Source organism: Eptatretus burgeri, chromosome 15 (genome assembly GCF_056783735.1).
Source record: "Eptatretus burgeri isolate ZD-2024b chromosome 15, Ebu_testis_v1, whole genome shotgun sequence".
Classification (NCBI taxonomy): Eukaryota; Metazoa; Chordata; class Myxini; order Myxiniformes; family Myxinidae; genus Eptatretus; species Eptatretus burgeri.
Window position 1 is genome coordinate 25253361 of NC_140975.1, and position 19410 is coordinate 25272770.

A 19410-nucleotide genomic window follows, 5' to 3' on the forward strand; every position below is an offset into this window, starting at 1 on the left:
AGAAAAAAAGAGACCATTGTGTGCCAGATTTGAATGATCCCACAGCACTTTCCACAAAAGAGCGGGTCCATTGTGTCCTTGGTCCTGGTTAATTTCCTTGGTCAGTATGCTTAGTCAATTTCCAAAGCCCTGTCCAAATCTACAGGGGAGCTTATGGCATCAGCAGCAGAGGTATGTGCTCCAGTTGTGATACAACTGGAAGAATATGCATCCAATGGGTGGATGGATGGATGGATGGCTATGGATCACTCTATCACCATATATTTTAATGAGACCGACTGATCAAACAAATGCAAGCAGAATGTTTTATAACCTACTACGTGGGCATGTGCATAACAATTATTGTACTCAGAAAAAAAACAAAAAACCTTTCATTTGGACTTGCAATTCATAATACAGTCCTCGAAAGACGTGGGCCAATCAAGAATACAGAATCAAATAGGCGATCCTCAAATTTTCTACCTACTCATGTACCTTTCCAATAAAAAGGAAAGCAAACAGAAGGGCAGGAGGGAAATAAAAAGGAGAAATAACAAAATGGACATGAATGCAAAAATAGGGAAAGGATTGTACTTGAGGGCCGGCGTGTTTCGCCAAAGGATGCTTTTGAAATGGCCATTAAAATCCATAAAAGGGACTCACAAACATGCAGGGCAAGAGTGAAAGCTCAAATGATCTTATCCAGTGCCAGATGTATTAGCAGGCTATGTGTCGAGCTTGACACGCGTGAATCGGAGAGTCGTTCCACCCACGTCTGGACACGAGTTACGTGCACTCGCGACAACAGATGTCATGACATACGACAACACTGATCATTTCCTCACCAAATATTAATCTCCTGGACTGAGTGCTCAAACGTTATTGAGAGTCACAATTTTAAATCCCCTTGTATTGAGACGTCTCGTTTCAGCGAATGAAACCAAGTAGTTTTTGCGACGTGTGTTTAGCCCCTCAACAACAATGCATGTGTCTGGAATGAAACTACCAAAATGATATTGATTTTAATGTCCTCCTCACAATAAGTTAATTGGCTGTTCTGCGAGTTCTGGTAAGTTGATCCAATTTTTTTCAGGTAAATCCAATTTCAGGAAAATATTCCAATTTGAGAATATTTTTTGTTGAATGGTAAAAATTATTTGGATCAAAAAAGACTTGACAAACCCATAGGGAGACAAAAGGAAAATGGTGTCTTCCAAGATTGTTTTATTAATGTGGTAGAATAGAAGGTTGGCCTATTTCTCATCTGAACTGAAGGGTCATGATAGAAGGTACCAATGTTCAAATCCCATTTTACATATATATATATATATATATATATATATATATATATATATATATATATATATATATATATATATATATATATATATATATATATATATATATATATATATATATATATATATATATATATATATATATATATATATATAAACATGGATATGTGTTTGTCCATTGCCTACCAATATCCTTGTAATTAATTTAAAAGTGCACTGACAACTATAAATATATTTGTCTGTGCTGGCAGATGAGCTGTTTAACCAGGGTTAGAATCCCAACCCAGCTTTAAACTGTCATCCTGGTGTTTCACATTACAGGATGCAGCATCAATGTGTACCCCATCATCGGATGGACATGAAGCTGGACGACCCATCTGTCATGGTAGGTGGTGGATATTAAAGATTCCACAATGTCTTTCATGAAGAGTCGGTGAGTCGATGTGTTATTACTGGCACCCTGAACAAATCACAAATTCCTGCCACCACGAGTTGAGTACTTTGAGTCGGAGTAGCCACTCATTCAAGGATTGTTTATGGCCGAGAAACGTTTATCAACTAGTCGTGATATGTTCTGCAGCTCTGTAAAGAGCTATGGCCTCGAAATATTATTTGGCCGAGGCCAAGCAAAGCAACGTCAAGGCCATTTATTTTTGGTACGTGAAACACCCTGCAACCCAAGCCTACAGAGAACAGACTTTTTGGAATGCTGGCAGCATTTTCTGTGCAATCATCATGTAACTTTGTAAAGTTATCCATGTGTAGGCACTCCTTTGTTCAAAGTTTCATGCCAATTGTTCAAGCAGTTGCAGAGAAAACGAATTTCAAAGTGAATAAAGGTGAAAAAGTGAGGACGAAAGAAAAAAAAAAGGGGTTCAGCTGATGTTCCACAATATTTTCATAGTCAGGTATGGGAGCATGTGCCAGAACAGCGCGTCGCTGCGTCCACTTTCCGCCGGTACTCCAGAGGACTCCGTCTGGCCATCCCCCAGGCAGATGCCAGGCCCATCCCCATCTCCTTGAGATGATGGTCAACCTGCTGCAACCATGAGGCACGTGGTCGGCCCACTGGCCTCCTCCACTCATGAGACTCCCTCGCTGAGAGAACCTGGTGAGCAGGATCGGCGTCAGGAAAACGAGCCACATGTCCATACAGCCGCAACTGACGCTCACGGACTATGCAGGTAACAAATCTCATCCGAGTTTCTCTCAGCAACCGCTCGTTGGACACAAAATCCGACCAGCGATAGCCAAGGATTCTCCGAAGACACCTGGTACCAAAGGAATGAAGTCTCCGTCTCAGATCCTTGGTCAGAGTCCAAGTCTCGCACCCAGAGAGCAAGACTGGAAGTACCAAGGACCTGAAGACTCGGACTTTCGTCCTCCCGCACAGGTACCGGCAGCGCCACACTCCATGATCCAGTGAATTCATGACTCCCCAGGCCCGACCCAGACGTCTATTGACCTCTGACTCGCAGCCAGCAGAGACATGAATATCACTGCCAAGGTAAGTGAATCTCTCCACGACCTCAACATCCTCACTACAAACAGACACAGACAGGACAGCAGCATCCAAGATGTCACCGAAAGCCTGGATCTTAGTTTTGTCCCAAGAAACCCGTAATCCCAGCGGCTCCGACTCCTCATTCAGCACCTCGAGGGCCCCCAAGAGGATGTCTAAAGTCTCCGCAAAGATGACGGCATCATCTGCAAAATCAAGGTCCAAGATCTTGACATTCCCAAACGATGCACCACAACTTGATCTCTCCGACATCCTCCCGAGAATCCAGTCCATACAAGTGCTGAAAAGTGTGGGGGCAAGTACACATCCCTGACGAACTCCAGCAACAACTGGAAATAAGTCAGAGATGGTACCACCACACTTCACAGCACTCTCAGTACCAGAGTAGAGTTCAGACATCAGATCGATCAGTTTTGGTGGCACCCCACGAAGACCAAGAATCCTCCAGAGGACATCCCGATTCACTGAATCGAACGCTTTACAGAGATCAACATAGGCTGCAAGCAGCCCCTGCCGAAACTCTCGTCTGCGTTTGGTGAGGACACGAAGGGCAAGGATACGGTCAATCGTTGACCTCTTTGGTGTAAAGCCTGACTGCTCTGGACGCTGGTGCTCAAGCAGATGGTGGCGAACCCTATCAAGAATTATCCGAGCAAAGACCTTGCCCGGCACTGAGAGCAGCGTCACCCCTCGGTAGTTGTTGCAGTCTTGGCGATCACCCTTCCCTTTCCAGAGAGGGACAACATGGCCTCTCTTCCAGTCAGTTGGGATGATGCCTGTGTTCCAGGCAGAGCACAAAACTGCATGCAACGACACGAGTGCAGCATTTCCACCAGCCTTGAGAAGTTCGGCATGGATGCCACAGATCCCTGGAGCTTTGCCCCGTTTCAACTGGTTCACCGCAGCCCGTGTTTCCACAAGCGAAGGTGGACCACAGTTGATTCGAGGGTCAGCAACAGGGATTGTAACACCCTTGACGTCCAACTCGACGTCCAGCGGATCAGCCTGGTACAACCGCTCAAAGTATAAACCGGCCCAGCGTGCCTTCACTTCAGACTCCTCTGTCAAGAGCCTACCACTCTCTGCTCGAACTGCAGTGCTCCGAGGGATGGGCTTGGATGAACGTAATGCGCGAATTCCCCTGTAAGCGGGACGAGAATCACCTGTCCACAGGTGATGCTCTACCCCCTCACAGATTCCTCGCACATCGGCCTCCTTGTCCACCCTCAGTGCACGTACAGTTTTACGCCTCAGCTCCCTGAACAGCTCAGCTCTGCCATTCAGCCTGGCCCTGTGACTCTGGTCAATGGTATCCAGTGTCCCTTGAGAGACAAAATTCTTCTTTGCCCTGTGGTGAGCTCCAAGACATCCACCGGCAACATCAAGGACGGTGGTCTTGAAGGCGCTCCACAATTCTTCAGGACCCCCCAAAGCACTCAGACCCCCCAAGTGTCCACTCGGCCTATTCGCTAACTCCTCAGCTACTCTCTCATCCCTGAGTTTGGCAACATCCAGCCTAGGCTGGGATGGTACCATTCTCCAGGATTTAAGGTGCAGCTTTAGAATTGCTACAACAAGCCTGTGGTCAGTATTGAGGAACTGAGCACTCCGGTAGACCCTGCAGTTCTGGATCATCCTCCAACGACCGTTAATGAGGACATGGTCAATCTCCTTTGCCACACCGCCAGCGTTGGAATACCAAGTCCAGCGATGAGCTTGTGGGCGCTGAAACCATGAACCAGCCACCCTAAGTCCATGACTTCTTGCAAAGTCAAGGAACTTAGTGCTATTCTGGTTCATGGTTCCTGACCCATGGGGACCAACACACACCTCATAACCATCCCTATCCGTTCCAGTCGATGCATTGAAATCCCCCAAGACTGGAAGTGTATCTCGTCTGGGGCACTGATCAACCACAGACTCGAGTGTGGCGTAGAATGCATCCTTCAAGGTGAGATCACTCGCCTCAGTCTGAGCATAAACAGAGACCAGGGAAATGATACCTAAGGAGTGACGAATCCTTAATCTCATAATACGCTCGTTGACCGGTGTTACCTCAATTATCATTGGGGTCAGCTTATTGGACACAGCTACAGCAACTCCCTGGGTATGGTAACCATCAGGGCGACCAGACCAATAGTAGGTGTAACTACCCACCATTATCTCACCGCAATCCGGTCTCCGAACCTCAGAGAGAGCTGCAATCCCGATGTCCAAACGCTTGAACTCAGATGATAACAGAGACAGGTGATCATCCTCTCTTAGGGATAGGACATTCCAGGCACCCACCCGAAGGGACCGCCTCAGGTTAACCCAAGGAGACCGCCATCTGGTGGACGACACCTCAGCACCACTCCGACACACTCTCCCGCAATCTGACCCAGGGATGTTACCCCGTGGTTTCCCTCCTATCATCAAAGATTGGGGGTCCCGAAGGCTTTGCCCCAATCCCGTCATCCGGTGAGCTGCCCTGGGAAGGGAAGCTGCACAGGAGGTACTCCCACGGAATGGGTTTTCAGATTTTTTTTGCGTTTTTGCGTTTTCCTGAATGAAGGGTTTTACGGTGGCCGGAGTGCAAATCCTGCCACCAACCTCCTGATAAGAAGTAACCCAACTGCAGGAGGACGTCTGCGGACACAGTTGGGCACTAGATATGGATGGCCGTTGGCTCACAAGGAGCTCCTCCGCCCTTTGACAGGTTTTGTTTTTAATCCTGCTGGGTGTCCATATCCAAACACCCACCTCACCAGAAAACCTGGTGGGGGAGACGGTTTAGTCGCCGACAACCCGACCATGGAACAGGTTAGTACAGGTTTACATGGTACCTGTAGCAGGTCACACATCGAACCTGAACTGACATCCAAATGTTCATGTTCATGGATGTTCATGACCTGACATGTTCATGGATGGTTGTGGATGCCTAATACTTGTCATTATTACTGGCAGAGTACTTGCCTTATGGGCGATCTTGTTACAAGTGTGCAACAGGTTCTTCTGACACATCCCTTTATTTGGACAGTGTATAGGCAACAGACCACTGCCTCGATCGCTCCCAAAAATAAAATAAAAACCCGGATTACGTAAATGAAGATTACGTGAACTGCTCATGTGCATCTATAATACATTGTGGTTATATAGTTCACAAAATTCCAATTGCACTGGCCCATAGACTGACATCAGATGCCTGAAGCTTGTGGCCGATAAGTACTGTCACCTTCACAAAGCCCACGACACCCAACAGTTCCAAGCTTTTGATATGTGATGATCCTTTTAACACACACTTTGGTTGTTTTACACTGAACGGAAAACTTGTATGGAGGGCATGGCAATTGTGAATATGACTCTTCCGAAGATGTTTTTGGCTTACCATTGCACCAAAATGGCAGATGTATGATTTTTTTTTTCAGGTTACAATTGTGGATGGCATCAGGCCAGCTGTCCAACCAATGGGTCGAGCGGACATCCAAATACCTGCTCCATTGTTTTCAGATTCTTCTTTTATATATAAATTATTAATATTTTTTTCCTGCATGTGATTTATGTTTAAACATTGATCTAAAGATTCATGGAGGAGCTTGTAAGCTACTCCATGAGTCTTAAGATCAATGTTTAAACATAAATGCAATTTTTACAGGTATATCCTGCCATTTATATTTGGAAAGATAATTGATAGACAGGTGATTTATAGTTTATACGTCAGCAATATGTCTTTGTTAATGCAGTCTGTCCTTTGGATGGAGACTTAAAGCCACCTGTCACGCTCCTGTTTAGGTTGGGGACGTTACAGATCCAATATCTGTTGAAAAAAAGTAGGTCAATTTGTGCTGGTGTCCTAGATAAATTCCATGCCGAGAGATGAAATTGGATAGGTAAAAAGATGTGAAGTTAAGTTAGGTTAACTTAACCATGACAATGGGATTACAACACAGAAGGCAAGTAAATTGATTAAGTTAATTGCACGTAGATACGGCACAAGAGTCATGGACCAAATGGCCTCCTCCTGTGTCTCAGCTTTTCTCTTATACAGTGTTTCCTTACAATCCTACATTTACAAAGCATTGTAGCTGAAAAAGTTTTGAAATTGTATACTACAGAGGTATTTCATCACAAGCAGCTTTAAAGGAACCGACTTCAAATTTTGTTCCGGTCATCAAATGTATTGCAAATTAAACTAATGGCCAGATTTTTTCTCTTTCTCTTTGCACCGATCTCTGCTGGATAAAGCATCAATTTGATGCCATTTATGCTCAATCGTGATTTTTGCCCATTGCAGAGGTTGGAAAAGAGGAAATTTCAACCCATCAATTATTTCAATCATTCAGCCCACTTCAATGGCAAAATGACTAAATTTTCCACGTTTGAAAATTTTTACCAAAATTTCTGCAAGAACAGCTCATTTTGTGTAACAAGGCGATTTCATGGTAAGATTGTGACTTCTCATCTTGCCTATTATTAGCTTATTCACTCACTATTTATCACTTTTGAGAAGACAAGTCACACATATACATATATATATATATATATATATATATATATATATATATATATATATATATATATATATACATATATACATATATACATATATACATATATATATATATATATAAATAAATGTATATATATATATATATATATATATGTATATATATATAAATGTATATATATATATATATATATAAATGTATATATATATATATATATATATATATATATATATATATATATATATATATATATATATATATATATATATATATATATATTGTTACGAATTTGGGAATTCGATTGCACACAACATACAGGTTCCTTTAGTCAGCTATGTCGATAAGTGCTTGTTCCCGAGATAGCTCACCTTTCATTGTTTAAATGTTCAGAAATCGATTAGATGTGCTGCGGATCGATTTACTAGTTAGAGAACGAACAATGGAGACATCCCTCCCCCTCTTCTGCGAAGAGGAAGAACCACCCTGCCCTCCCGTGACTCATGATGTCAACAACTCCCTCCCACCCATGGCTGAGCGGGGGATGGAGCACGAGGGCATGAGTCATGAGTCACGCCGGGAGTGGGGGAAGGGCGGGAGAAGGATAAGGACGAGATCCTTTCTTTGTTCTGGTTAGTAAGCTTTTTTCTTCGGCAGAGAGTAGTCATTGGGCCGAGTTGGAGAAGGGAGTTGAGGGGAGTCGTTCAGCAGACCGTCGGGTCCTGCTTGGCTTGCATTAGGGTTGAGGCCTTTGGAAACTTTTTGATTCGGCTGGCTCAGTGAGCTTCGGCTGAGGCCTGGCTCGGGGAGAGGCTTTTTGGAGGCTCTTTGCTTTGACGGTTCAGTGAGCTTCGGCTTCTGCTTGGCTCGGGAGAGCTTTTTGCTTCAAGCTGCCTTGTTTGGAAGGAAGTTAAGCTGGTCGCTCGGCTCGAGCTGCGAATGGTGGCTTCTTCTTCTTGGTTCGTGGAGCTCTTTGTTCTCCATTTTGGTTCCCGGCTTGGTGCGACTCATCGACCTCTTCATGGAGGTGGTTCCTCGGGGAAGTGACGCATCGACGGGAAGGTTCGGCGCCTCGTCTCACCAGCATGTGTTGAGAAGCGCGGGAGGTGGTTCCTCAGCGAAGCGACGTATCGACGGGAAGGATCGGCGCCTCGTCTCACCAGCACGTGTTGAGAAGTGCGGGAGGATTCGCAGGAGCTCGAGAAGGATCGCGGCTCGGCGATTGGATCCAGCTCGCTCTCGCGGGAGCCCGGGTCCGAACAACTTGAAGACCACACGAGGTGGAGAGGTTCGAGATAGGCTCTGGGTTTCAGCTCACCTGTCCTATGAGCTGGAGCTCGTTATTAAAGGCATCTGCCACCATTTCTTGGGTGTGTGTGTGTGCGTACGTGTGTCTGTGGGCCCGTCTCATAAGTAGGAGCTGCTGTTAAGTGCAAGTGACTGTACATAATAAGTAGACGGTTGTAGTTCTTTTGTCGTGCTTTTGTTGCTTGTATAATTGCATACGTTTTTTGCCTTGTTCAATTGCATACGTGCTTTATTGTAATAAATGTCCTTGTGTGAATGTAAACCTGTTCGTTGCGTCCATTCCCTCATTGAACTGCCCCATCTTGCACTCAGAATATAGTTGGTTTTTAAATAGCCGATAAATAGAATCGGGTCCGGCGAGGTCTGGCGATAATACCCGCTCGGTTATCCCAGAATGGAACGGACCGCTTTAGCGGTTCATGTCCAAGCAGGCCTTCGCCGAGGTACGGTCCCTCGGTAGGTTACCCGCGCGGGTACTTAGGTATATCGATATTCGGCGATTGACCCTATTTCGCGCGGGTAGAGTACGGACTGGGCCGTGGTGGGATTAAAAACCCACCCGTGACTGGTTTCTGGCGTTGTTCCAGAAAGTCACGACTGGATTGTCCGTTCGGTGGGCGAAGTGACCGCTATTGGTTAGACGCGGTCGTTCGCACGCCGACGGGCGGGAATTCTACAATATATATATATATATATATATATATATATATATATATATATATGTATATATATATATATGTATGTATATATATATGTATGTATATATATATATATATATATATATATATATATATATGTATATTATATGTATATATATATATATGTATGTATATATATATGTATATATATATATATATAGATATGTATATATATGTATATATATACATATATATATACATACATATATATATATATACATATAATATACATATATAAATATATATATACATATATATATATATATATATATATATATATATGTATATATATATATATATATATATATATATATATATATATATATGTATATATATATGTATATATATATGTATATATATATATATATATATATATATATATATATATATATATATATATATATATATATGTATATATATATATATATATATATATATGTATATATATATATATATATATATGTATATATATATATATATATATATATATATATATATATGTATGTATATATATATATATGTATATATATATATATATATATATATATATATATATATATATATATATATATATATATATATATATATATATATATATATATATATATATATATTGGGTGGTCGCTCGAGTCCCCTTATTTTCACTTTTTCCGTCTGTCTGTATGTAATGAACAGCTCTGGAGGCCAGAGGAGTCAACCGATTTTGATGAAACTTGACTGGTAGGTTCATACCAGGATCTAGTTCTATGCTTTTGGGCACTGTTGTTATGGACACTACCATTGCCGAGCAACGGGACTTTGAAATTTTTGAAAAATCCCCCAAAAATTATTTTTTCGAAAATCAAAAATCGGCTTCCAGGCTTTTATGCGTACTATAATCAACGTCTTTGTCAAAAAATTTCAGCCCGATCGGTCAAAAACTGTATGACGAGGATGCAATTATGTAACGACCACCCATGTCGCCTACCGGCTTGTTTGTTTGTTTGTGACCCTACTCCTCTGAGCTCCTTCAATGACTCGCCACAAAACTTTACAGAATCACATTATTTACCACGGTGCACCTCTAAAATATGAGTTTTATACAGTCTTTGTCTCACAATTCATAAATTATAAACACCAAAACAAACAAACAAACAAACAAACACGTGACGCCACCTCTCTGAGAAGAGGATGAAGAGGCTGCAACAGTAAAGTAGGTTGTCCATCTCTATGTATAAAACCAAAATGAGTTTTTGTTTGTGACCTTACTGCTTTGACATCCCAAAGTTAATTCACGACGAAACGTTCTACGATCAGATTTTTAACCATGATGCACTTAAATCAGCAGTTTCAGCAGTCATGAGGAGGTCATTTGGCCCATTATTGCCGTGTTGTACTCCAGAGTTAATTTATTTACGAACATGAGGTAATTTCTTTACTACAGATTCACTCTTTTACACCCAGTATGGCCTGTAGACCCCATTGGACCCTTTACACCCCTGAGACTCTTCAATACCCATTTAGACCCTTTTGAGACATTTCGACCATCTTTGACCCTTTCAACACTTTCAGACCTGTTGACCTTTTAAGACCTTTGGATAATTTCAGACCATTTGGACACCTCAGACCACTTTTGCCCTTCCGCCCTTAGACCCCTTTCGACATTTTGACCCAATCAAGTCCCTTTGACCCTGTAAACATTTTAGACCCCTTTTTGATCTTTTAAGACCCTTAAGCCACTTTAGACCCGTCTGCACCCTTTAGAAAATCGAAAAATATTTCCCCAAAAATAATTTTTGATGACGTTTTTCGTGCACCATTTGCATTGCATCACAAGTTGCGATGACTAATCGAAACTGATATCCTAAAGTGAAACTGATGTATAAAAGTGAAATTGAAACTACTGATCTATGGATCATCGAATGGGAAACCAGAATGAAATGCTGTAAAAAATACGGAATGGAAATTGCCAAAAGCAAAGCTATGGGGAGTATAGAGAGAGGCAGCAAGTTGGGGACTGAAGAAGCGATATGGAGAGGGATAGGTGCCTGGAGGTGGTTGGTTGGTTGGAAAGAACTTTGGTGATCCTCCTTCAGGCAGTAGGCCCAAAACGTGCCAAAATTTGTTTCCCAGCCAAGCTTTCATTATATCACCCTCACTTCAGAGGTACAGCAAGCATGGATTGGAAATCTTCGCTGGTGGAATGGAACAAGATTGCCAAGGTAACCAACTCCACCTACTGCAATATCTGCACACTGAATCCCTTTGCCTACCAATACACACTCATTTGAGGTTGGGCATCAACGAGCCGGAAAGTGACGAGTACCCTACTAGTATATATATATATATAGAGCTAGATGATAACCTCCACACAGTGCTCCTGTTAAATTATATTTGACAGTGTTATACTCTGAAGATATCACGAATATTGTCATCAACTGGCCAATACCAGTGACACACTCAGGACAAACTCCAGCAATGCAGCCTGAGGTTGCATGGTGCTAAAAAAGGCCCCTTTTAGGGCCAAAAGTCGTGGACCACAACAAGACCAGTGGGTCCCTCCCTCCACATCTTCCAACTCAATGTTGAGGGGCTGACATTTCCCCAGTGTGAGATCCTCACCAAAAATCCTGAAGGACTACAACATCGACTCCAGGAAACTTATAGCGAGGATGACAAAAAGGCTGCAAAGAAAAACATTGCAGGCTACAACCTCATTGGCCTCCGTTAACGTAGCAAGACATGGCCTCGCCACCTACATCAGCCACATTCTCAAAACATCGAAACCGTGGATGATAATTCGTTATATGCAACAGTGATGGGTGAAGGTAAGCAGTGTCACTGATGCAAATGTGTACAAGCTGACCACGTATATACATATAAGAAAGTTTCCTTACTTGCTTGATGCAAGCTCTGTCCTTCTCCTCACTAAAATGGAGCGAAGCAGGAAATTTTTTGGGCAAATGTGCATACATAGTCCAAGCTCCGCCGCTCTCCTCAGCAAGATGTGGCAGAGTCAAAATCACAGGGAAAACGTGATAATCGAATATGCTGCATTATCATTAAAGTGAAAGAAAAATCAAAATTCAATGCTGAGGATGACCAGCTGCGGTCATGATCAAATTTTCCTTTTCACAACTCATGGCCTACAAGGCCTCTTTACCTCCACCACCAAAGGTGGATGGAGGTTGTGTTTTCAACCCTGTCTGTCTGTCTGTCTGTTTGTTTGTTTGTGAATAAGATATGTCAAAAGGTTGTGGATTTGGATGAAATTTGGTGGAGAGCTTGAGTATGTGACAAGGACGAAATGATTAGATTTTGGTGACGATCCAGATCCAGATTTGGATCTGAGAATTTTTTAAGTGATTTTTCAACATTGAGAGATAGGGCCAAAAACGACAAATATATATATATATGTATATATATATATATATATATATATATATATATATATATATATATATATATGTATATGTATATATATATGTATATATATATAAATATATATGTATATATATATATATATATATATATATATATAGCAGGATTGTAGAAAAAGATATGGACAGATTCGGACAAAACTTGGAGGTTCTGTCGGTTATCAGCCAATGGAGTACCGCTTTCCCTATGGACTGGTGCTCTAGCATCCCATCTATCTCTCCTGGATTATTTGCAGTCCAAACTTTGACGTCATGAGCATCTTTAACCAGACTTAGTGGTGTAACGGTTAGAGTATCCACTCTGAGTCTGGGAGGTGGGGTTCGAACCCCAGCAGAGTCAAACCAGATAAATTTTAAAATAGTACGTGATGTTTCCTTGCTTCATGCTCAGTATTTAAAAAAAGATAGAACATGAACAAACAACCATAACTTGGCAACCATTTCACAGGCTTTGATAGGCCGAATGGCCCCACCCTTTTTTGAAGTTCCTTGTCAGAGAACTCATTATTATTATTATTATTATTATTATTATCATTGTTATTATTATTATTATCTTCCACAAAGAGGAAGAAGCACATGTTCTGTTGCTCTTTCATCGCAGGCAGGTTTCTGGCCTCCTTTTCTCCTGACTCTCCTCAGGTAATTCTAAATCTGCTCTTTGATCCTCTCACCCTCCCCAGCTACTCCAGGCGACATGTTCAAACAACCACTTCCTTGTGAAACTCCAAAAATTTCAGGCTCACTGCTCATCTCCATTCCTTTGTTCCTCTCTTCACCTGTTTGTGGGACCTGCTTCCTTCATGTTCAATCCCACTTTTCCCTCTAGAGTCCAGAGCTTCAAGTTGGCAGTACACCACCACTTCAAGTCATCCTCCATCATTACCCATGATTTTTTTTTATCCTCACTAACCCTCCCTTATCTTTCCTCATGCACTTGCAGGTTGCTATATTTCCTTCCCTCTGTCTCCCTTCTCCTGTCTATTCATCCCTTGGTGCATCCAAGTGTTGCTCCATTGCCCTCGTGTCACTGCATTGCCTTCTACCCTTTGTCACCCAGTTGTTTCATTAGCATAGACTTTGTATGCAAAAAAAATAAATACAAATGCACCATCAAACAGAAAACGCAACTTTCGTGAATTTACCAGTAATTTTGGTAGAAACATGTTTTGTATAGGAATTCATCCAAACATAGGGCATGTGCGTACCATCCCTCGGATGGACGTTAAACTGGGTGTCCCATCTGCTCACATTAGTTGGTGGATGATAAAGATCCCACGGTGTCCTTCGCAAAGAGTAGGCAAGCTATCGCTGGCATCATGAACAAATTCGCAATTCCTGCTGTAACCTACTTGCAAACGTTAGGTCGAACAACCTGGTTGTGAAGGACTTGGCCCAATAACTTTCCTCGGCTGATCCCATGCGAAGGTGAGAATAATTGTGGCTGTCAAAAACAAATCATCCATGTGCACACGTGTGCAAAAATTCAAATATATATATTTAAACCAATAAAGATGATGAATTGAGTTCTTCGACCTGGATGAACACCTTGATGACACAATAAAGACGACACCATGACTGCAGCCCCAGAAGAGCCTCTCACAGTGCAAAGGTACTGCCGCTTATCCCAGCTGTGTTTCAAGCTCTGCCAAGGACCATTGGTCCATGTTGAGTGATGAGGTGCCAGAGCCCCCTCCAACGTGGGGAATTGGATTTTGCCAGGCAAGTTAGGCCAGGAATTTAGAATTTGTTCAGGGTAGCGATGTTCAGGTGATAACTCCTGGGATATCTAACGTCTGCTAGCTGTTCCCCAACATATCTAACAGATGGGTCCCCCAGTTCCACATCCCATTTTATAGACCGTTCACGTTTTGATCCAATGCCCTGCCTGATAACATGGGGGTGACAGTTTACGCCGTAGGATGAGGACTCAAACCCAGGCTAGACAGGTGCCCTATACCTATGCGTCATCCTGTCACACATGAAAAAATTACTTACCTATTTTATTTTGACGAGGTTATTAAATTACTCATTTTATATTATGTGTAATTATCTCATTTTATGTTATCTGCAAAAAAATTCAGAATAAATCATCATGGCACTCCTCAATACAGTAATGAGTGATATCAAAAATAACTGTTGAGGACAGCTCAACTGCCAATGGAATCACAGGTAGAGAGTATGCTCAGGAGCAACGGAGAAAATACCAAATATCATCAATTCTCCATCCATCTTGTCAATTAGTCCTCATGGGTTTTTCTGTCATGACCTTTTCTGCAAACCTTTGCTTCCTGAATCTTGAATTCACCAACCACTGCATTTGACTTAAACATCATGCTTTTGACTTGGATGTCTCATTGAGAGCCAAAGAGTAACCCAGAGTTAAAACATCCTCAGACTTAAAGAGAACATGGTTGCCTTTGGAAGAGGAATGAATGAATGAAAGATAAAGAGTGTACTGCAACTAAGGTGCTATCTTCATCTTATGTTAGGTACACATGGGTACAGAATTTTGACCACCTTGTCCTCGTGGTCGGACCCATGCATAATTCACTACTCTTCATTCCTTTTCCCTTCCAGTCTTTCTTCTCCTCTTCCAGTGATCCCCCAACTGCTCCTGCCTGCCCCCCCAACCCCTCCTGCTCCCCATTCACTCCCCCAACACAACATAGTCTTTTCTATATTAATACATAGATGGCAAGCCACACCAACAGAATGTTCTCTTGTAAAAATTATATAAAAACTATTTGTTTACAACAATGTACAAACTGAAGATGATAATCATATAAGCTTTATAAGTGATTTTCTCATGTTAAAAGGGATCATTAAATAATACATGTGATGTTTTTTTTTTTCTATAAATGAAAAAAACCAACAGTTGTTTGCTGCAAAATCTGGCAACAGCAAATAAACCGCTGCAACACCAAAACGTCATTGAGAAGTGACGTACAAAATCCCAACACGCATCATGGTGAGGGATTGCGATGCGGGGAATTCAAGGATGCGAGTGGTAACGGTGCAAGAAGAAAGGGAAGGGACAAGGACCGTCGAGGCTGCGTGTCACAGCGCAAACGCTGAAGACTGAATCCTCGCCTCCCTTTCCTCACCCGAAAATCGATGCCCACGGTCGAGATGAAACTGCCAGACAGAAAGGCGCCGTCTTTGAAGCGAACGAGTAAGCAGGTCTTGCCCACACCCGAATCACCGACGAGCATCACCTGTGTGCGGAGGTATAAAGACTCGATCTACTGCCACAGAAGACGTGTGGGTTGTTTGAAGGAATGGTCCGCTGAACAAATCAGTGCAAAACATGGAATCGGTCGATTAAACATTCCTTTGTTTGGATGTTTCACGGTTTAGTTGTCCTTAACTTGTAATTATAATCCATCCGTTTGCATTGTGGATTCTAACTTACAAGTACATTATCGGGAAGGCTGGATGAGTGATCTGAATCGGTGCATCATACCGATATGATTTGTTTAACTTTGACGTCTTTTCGGAAATTTACAGATAGCACTGCATAGAGATGAGAACTTTGTTAAGTAATATGGGCTCATGTAGCAGAGCAAGGTGTTAGATGGTACAAAGGTAACATAATGAAAGGGAGAGACAGAGAGTGAGACAGAGAGAGGGCGATAGAGAGAGGGCGAGAGGAGAGAGAGAGAGAGAGAGAGAGAGAGAGAGAGAGAGAGAGAGAGAGAGAGAGAGAGAGAGAGAGAGAGAGAGAGAGAGAGAGAGAGAGAGAGAGAGAGAGAGAGAGAGAGAGAGAGAGAGAGAGAGAGAGAGAGAGAGAGAGAGAGAGAGAGAGAGAGAGAGAGAGAGAGAGAGAGAGAGAGAGAGAGAAAAAAGAAAGGAGAAAGAGAGAGAAAAAGAAAGGAGAGAGATAGAGACAGTGTGAGAAAAAGAAAGGAGAAAAAGAGAGAGAGAGACAGTGAGAGAGAGACAGTGTGAGAGAGACAGTGAGAGAGAGACAGTGAGAGAGAGAGAGGGAGGGAGAGAGAGAGAGAGAGAAAAAGAAAGGAGAAAGAGAGAGAGAAAAAGAAAGGAGAGAAAGAGAGAGAAAAAGAAAGGAGAGAGAGAGCGAGAGAAAAAGAAAGGAGAGAGAGAAAGAAAGAAGAAAGAGAGAAAAAGAAAGGAGAGAGAGAGATAGAGAGAGCGAGAGAAAAAGAAAGAAGAGAGAGAGAGAGAAAAAGAAAGGAGAAAGAGAGAGAGGTAGAGAAGTAGAGAGATAGAGTCCTTCATATAAGAGGGGTATGAGTGAGGAGGAGTCATCATGGGACTATTACTTGAAGATCACAGGGTCGGTGAGGAAGATGATACGAGATGGTGCTCTTCGGCCAGACTGAAGCCCAGAGGGTGGGAAGAGTGAGATGGTAATGCCTCAGGGTGGTTCCACAGGTGGAACAAAAGAGGAACAGGGGATTATGGTGAGGAATAACCTTGATCTTTGGAAGGTTGAGAATGAGAGGGTTACTGAAAGAATGGAAGAGGAAAGGGGGGGGGTGCATGTGAGGCTCTAAGAGCCAGAGGAGCAAGACCAAAGTTATGGAGTTATTCGAAAACAGAAACCACCAACCTGTCTGTGATGAGGAAGCAAGCAACCGTGTCCCTCTGCTTCTTTGTGGAAGATGCCAATGATACTGAGAGCTTTTAATTTCAGAGAATAAAGAGTGACAGGTGAAAATCACAGGCACAGTCAATTCGAGAGAGTTGTATTCCATTCAACGAAGAACAAATGGATTGTGGCATCTGAAACATTATCACGACTTCTTTAACAGCCCTATTTATTCCCAACTTATTGTGAGGTCAACGGAGGAGACGGATTAACCAAAGTCTTTCGCCAACCTGCTGGCTAGACCTGACGTTCAGCTGAAGATTACAGGAATTTGTCATTTGTTCAGGGTGCCGGTGATAACTCTCCTACTCTTCAAGAGAAACACTGTGTGATATTTAGCATCCACCAACTGATGCTAGAACGTGGGACACTCAGTATAACATCCATCCGAGAGATGGTGTCCTTTGTGATTCATCACCTTACCTGCAAAACACCAACCCAACGGTTTTTAGTCAGGTCGGCAATCGAACCTAGACGAGACAGCTCAAAGGTAAATGCGCTACCTGTGCACCATCCTGTGAGACTCTTGTAGGTTTGTGAGGAGGTTATATTTATTGAGGAAGGAGGGTACAATGGAGGGTATTGAGTACAATGGAGGGTACCCACTGTTCAGATATCTTTGGATGCTCCGGCATGGCTATATTTCCTGTGCAGGAGAGGTCTTGTCTTATGACTAGGCCCATCAGATTCACCTGGAGATTGAATGTGTGAATGTGAAATTTTCCTGGATTGAATAGCATGTTGCATGTGTTGGACCAGCATCTGATCCTGTTGAGTCTCTAAGGGGATGCAGTAGCTGCTGCAGGTCTGTCCGTGGGATAGGGCACCGCAAGGCAAAATGTGGAATGAGCTGAAAAGAGAAGAGTATAATTTTCTAGGCATTGAAGACTTCATTGATGTATATGAGGAACAAAAGCAGTCTCAAAATGCTGCCTTGGAATACTCCAATATGCACTCGGAGAGAAGGTGAAAAGGTATCATTGAAAGCTACTCGCTTGTTGCATACATGGATGAAGTCAGCATGCCAGGAATAAAGATGGCCTCGGATGTCACAGGCAGAAAGCTTGGCGAGTGGCGTGCCAGACACCGTCAAAGCTGTTTGACATCCAGAGACAGTTCTGATCTCTTGTTTAGGATTCAGAGCCTCAATCCATTAATTGAAAGAGAATCAGCAGCATGTATACACTTGAGTGGCATGGGACATATAAGAGATCAGGCCATTGTTCTTCTTCTGGTTAGTCTGTCTCCTTCAATCCTAAAGATTCTTGCAGAACATCCTATGGTTGTTTATCCATGCTCTATCCTTCTGAAATGCTGAGTGTCAAGCAATTTAAGCAGCACCTGCCATTTTAAAAGTTTTTGGTGTGACTCGGACCAGAAAAGCTCGAAGCATTACACTACTGTATCTAGGTGGACCACCATTGCTACTACTGCTGCTGCTGCTACTACTACTACGACAACATTCCAGAAGAGGAAAAATAATGTCAGCTGTGATGTTCGATTTCATAACTTTGTTTACAACTGAAAGTTAACTTCCTGGCTTGTAGTTGAGAGGATCTGTTTTCGCTCCCTTCTTGTCAATGGGAGTGATGTTTGCTGTCTTCAAAGCAGATGGGATGTGACCGAAGCTGAAGGATTAACAGACGAGAGCAGACTGAGATGAAGTGAGAGCACAGTAGGATTTTAGGACATGGGCATCAATGCCATCTAAGCTTATCGAGTCCAGAATGCTGAAGAGTCTTTCAACCAACTCAGGAGGCAGTGAGAGTCGGGGTATCAGCTAAGGTGCGATCAGAGAAGGATGGGCTTGGTACACAACCATTGGAGGTGAACGTTGAATTTCGACATTCTTCCCCCTTGTGAGCTGAATGTCCAGTGAAACTGTTCGGGGAAAGATGGAGGGATGTGTAAAGGAAGAGGGTGAGGTTAGAAGAGGGAAAAATTCTGCCATTTTTCACATCAAATATGTAGATGAGCCCTTTCCCAAATTCAGGTTTTTTTTCTTATTTTTCCAATGTGTGATGGCACCGAGTTTTCACACTGTGCTTCAAGACTTCAATTCTGATTTTGAAGTCATGGAAGCGTTGAGA

General features: G+C 42.6%; 2 protein-coding genes across 6 annotated transcripts in view; both read right to left on the bottom strand.

Annotated features, from left to right (window-relative positions):
- The window catches only part of LOC147011766 (uncharacterized), a 369804-nt gene that overhangs the window by 234135 nt on the left and 116259 nt on the right, over window positions 1–19410 (bottom strand). The window lies entirely within an intron of this gene.
- LOC147011771 (ras-related protein Rab-37-like) overlaps window positions 1–19410 on the bottom strand; it is a 147135-nt gene that overhangs the window by 65720 nt on the left and 62005 nt on the right. For 2 of the 5 annotated variants that reach the window (XM_085858562.1, XM_085858560.1), the window contains exon 2: window positions 15813–15923. The exons of the other annotated variants lie outside the window; for them this stretch is intronic. In XM_085858562.1, coding sequence (XP_085714688.1) covers window positions 15813–15923 — 111 coding nt within the window. The remainder of the gene's footprint in view (window positions 1–15812; window positions 15924–19410) is intronic. 5 annotated transcript variants of the gene reach the window in all.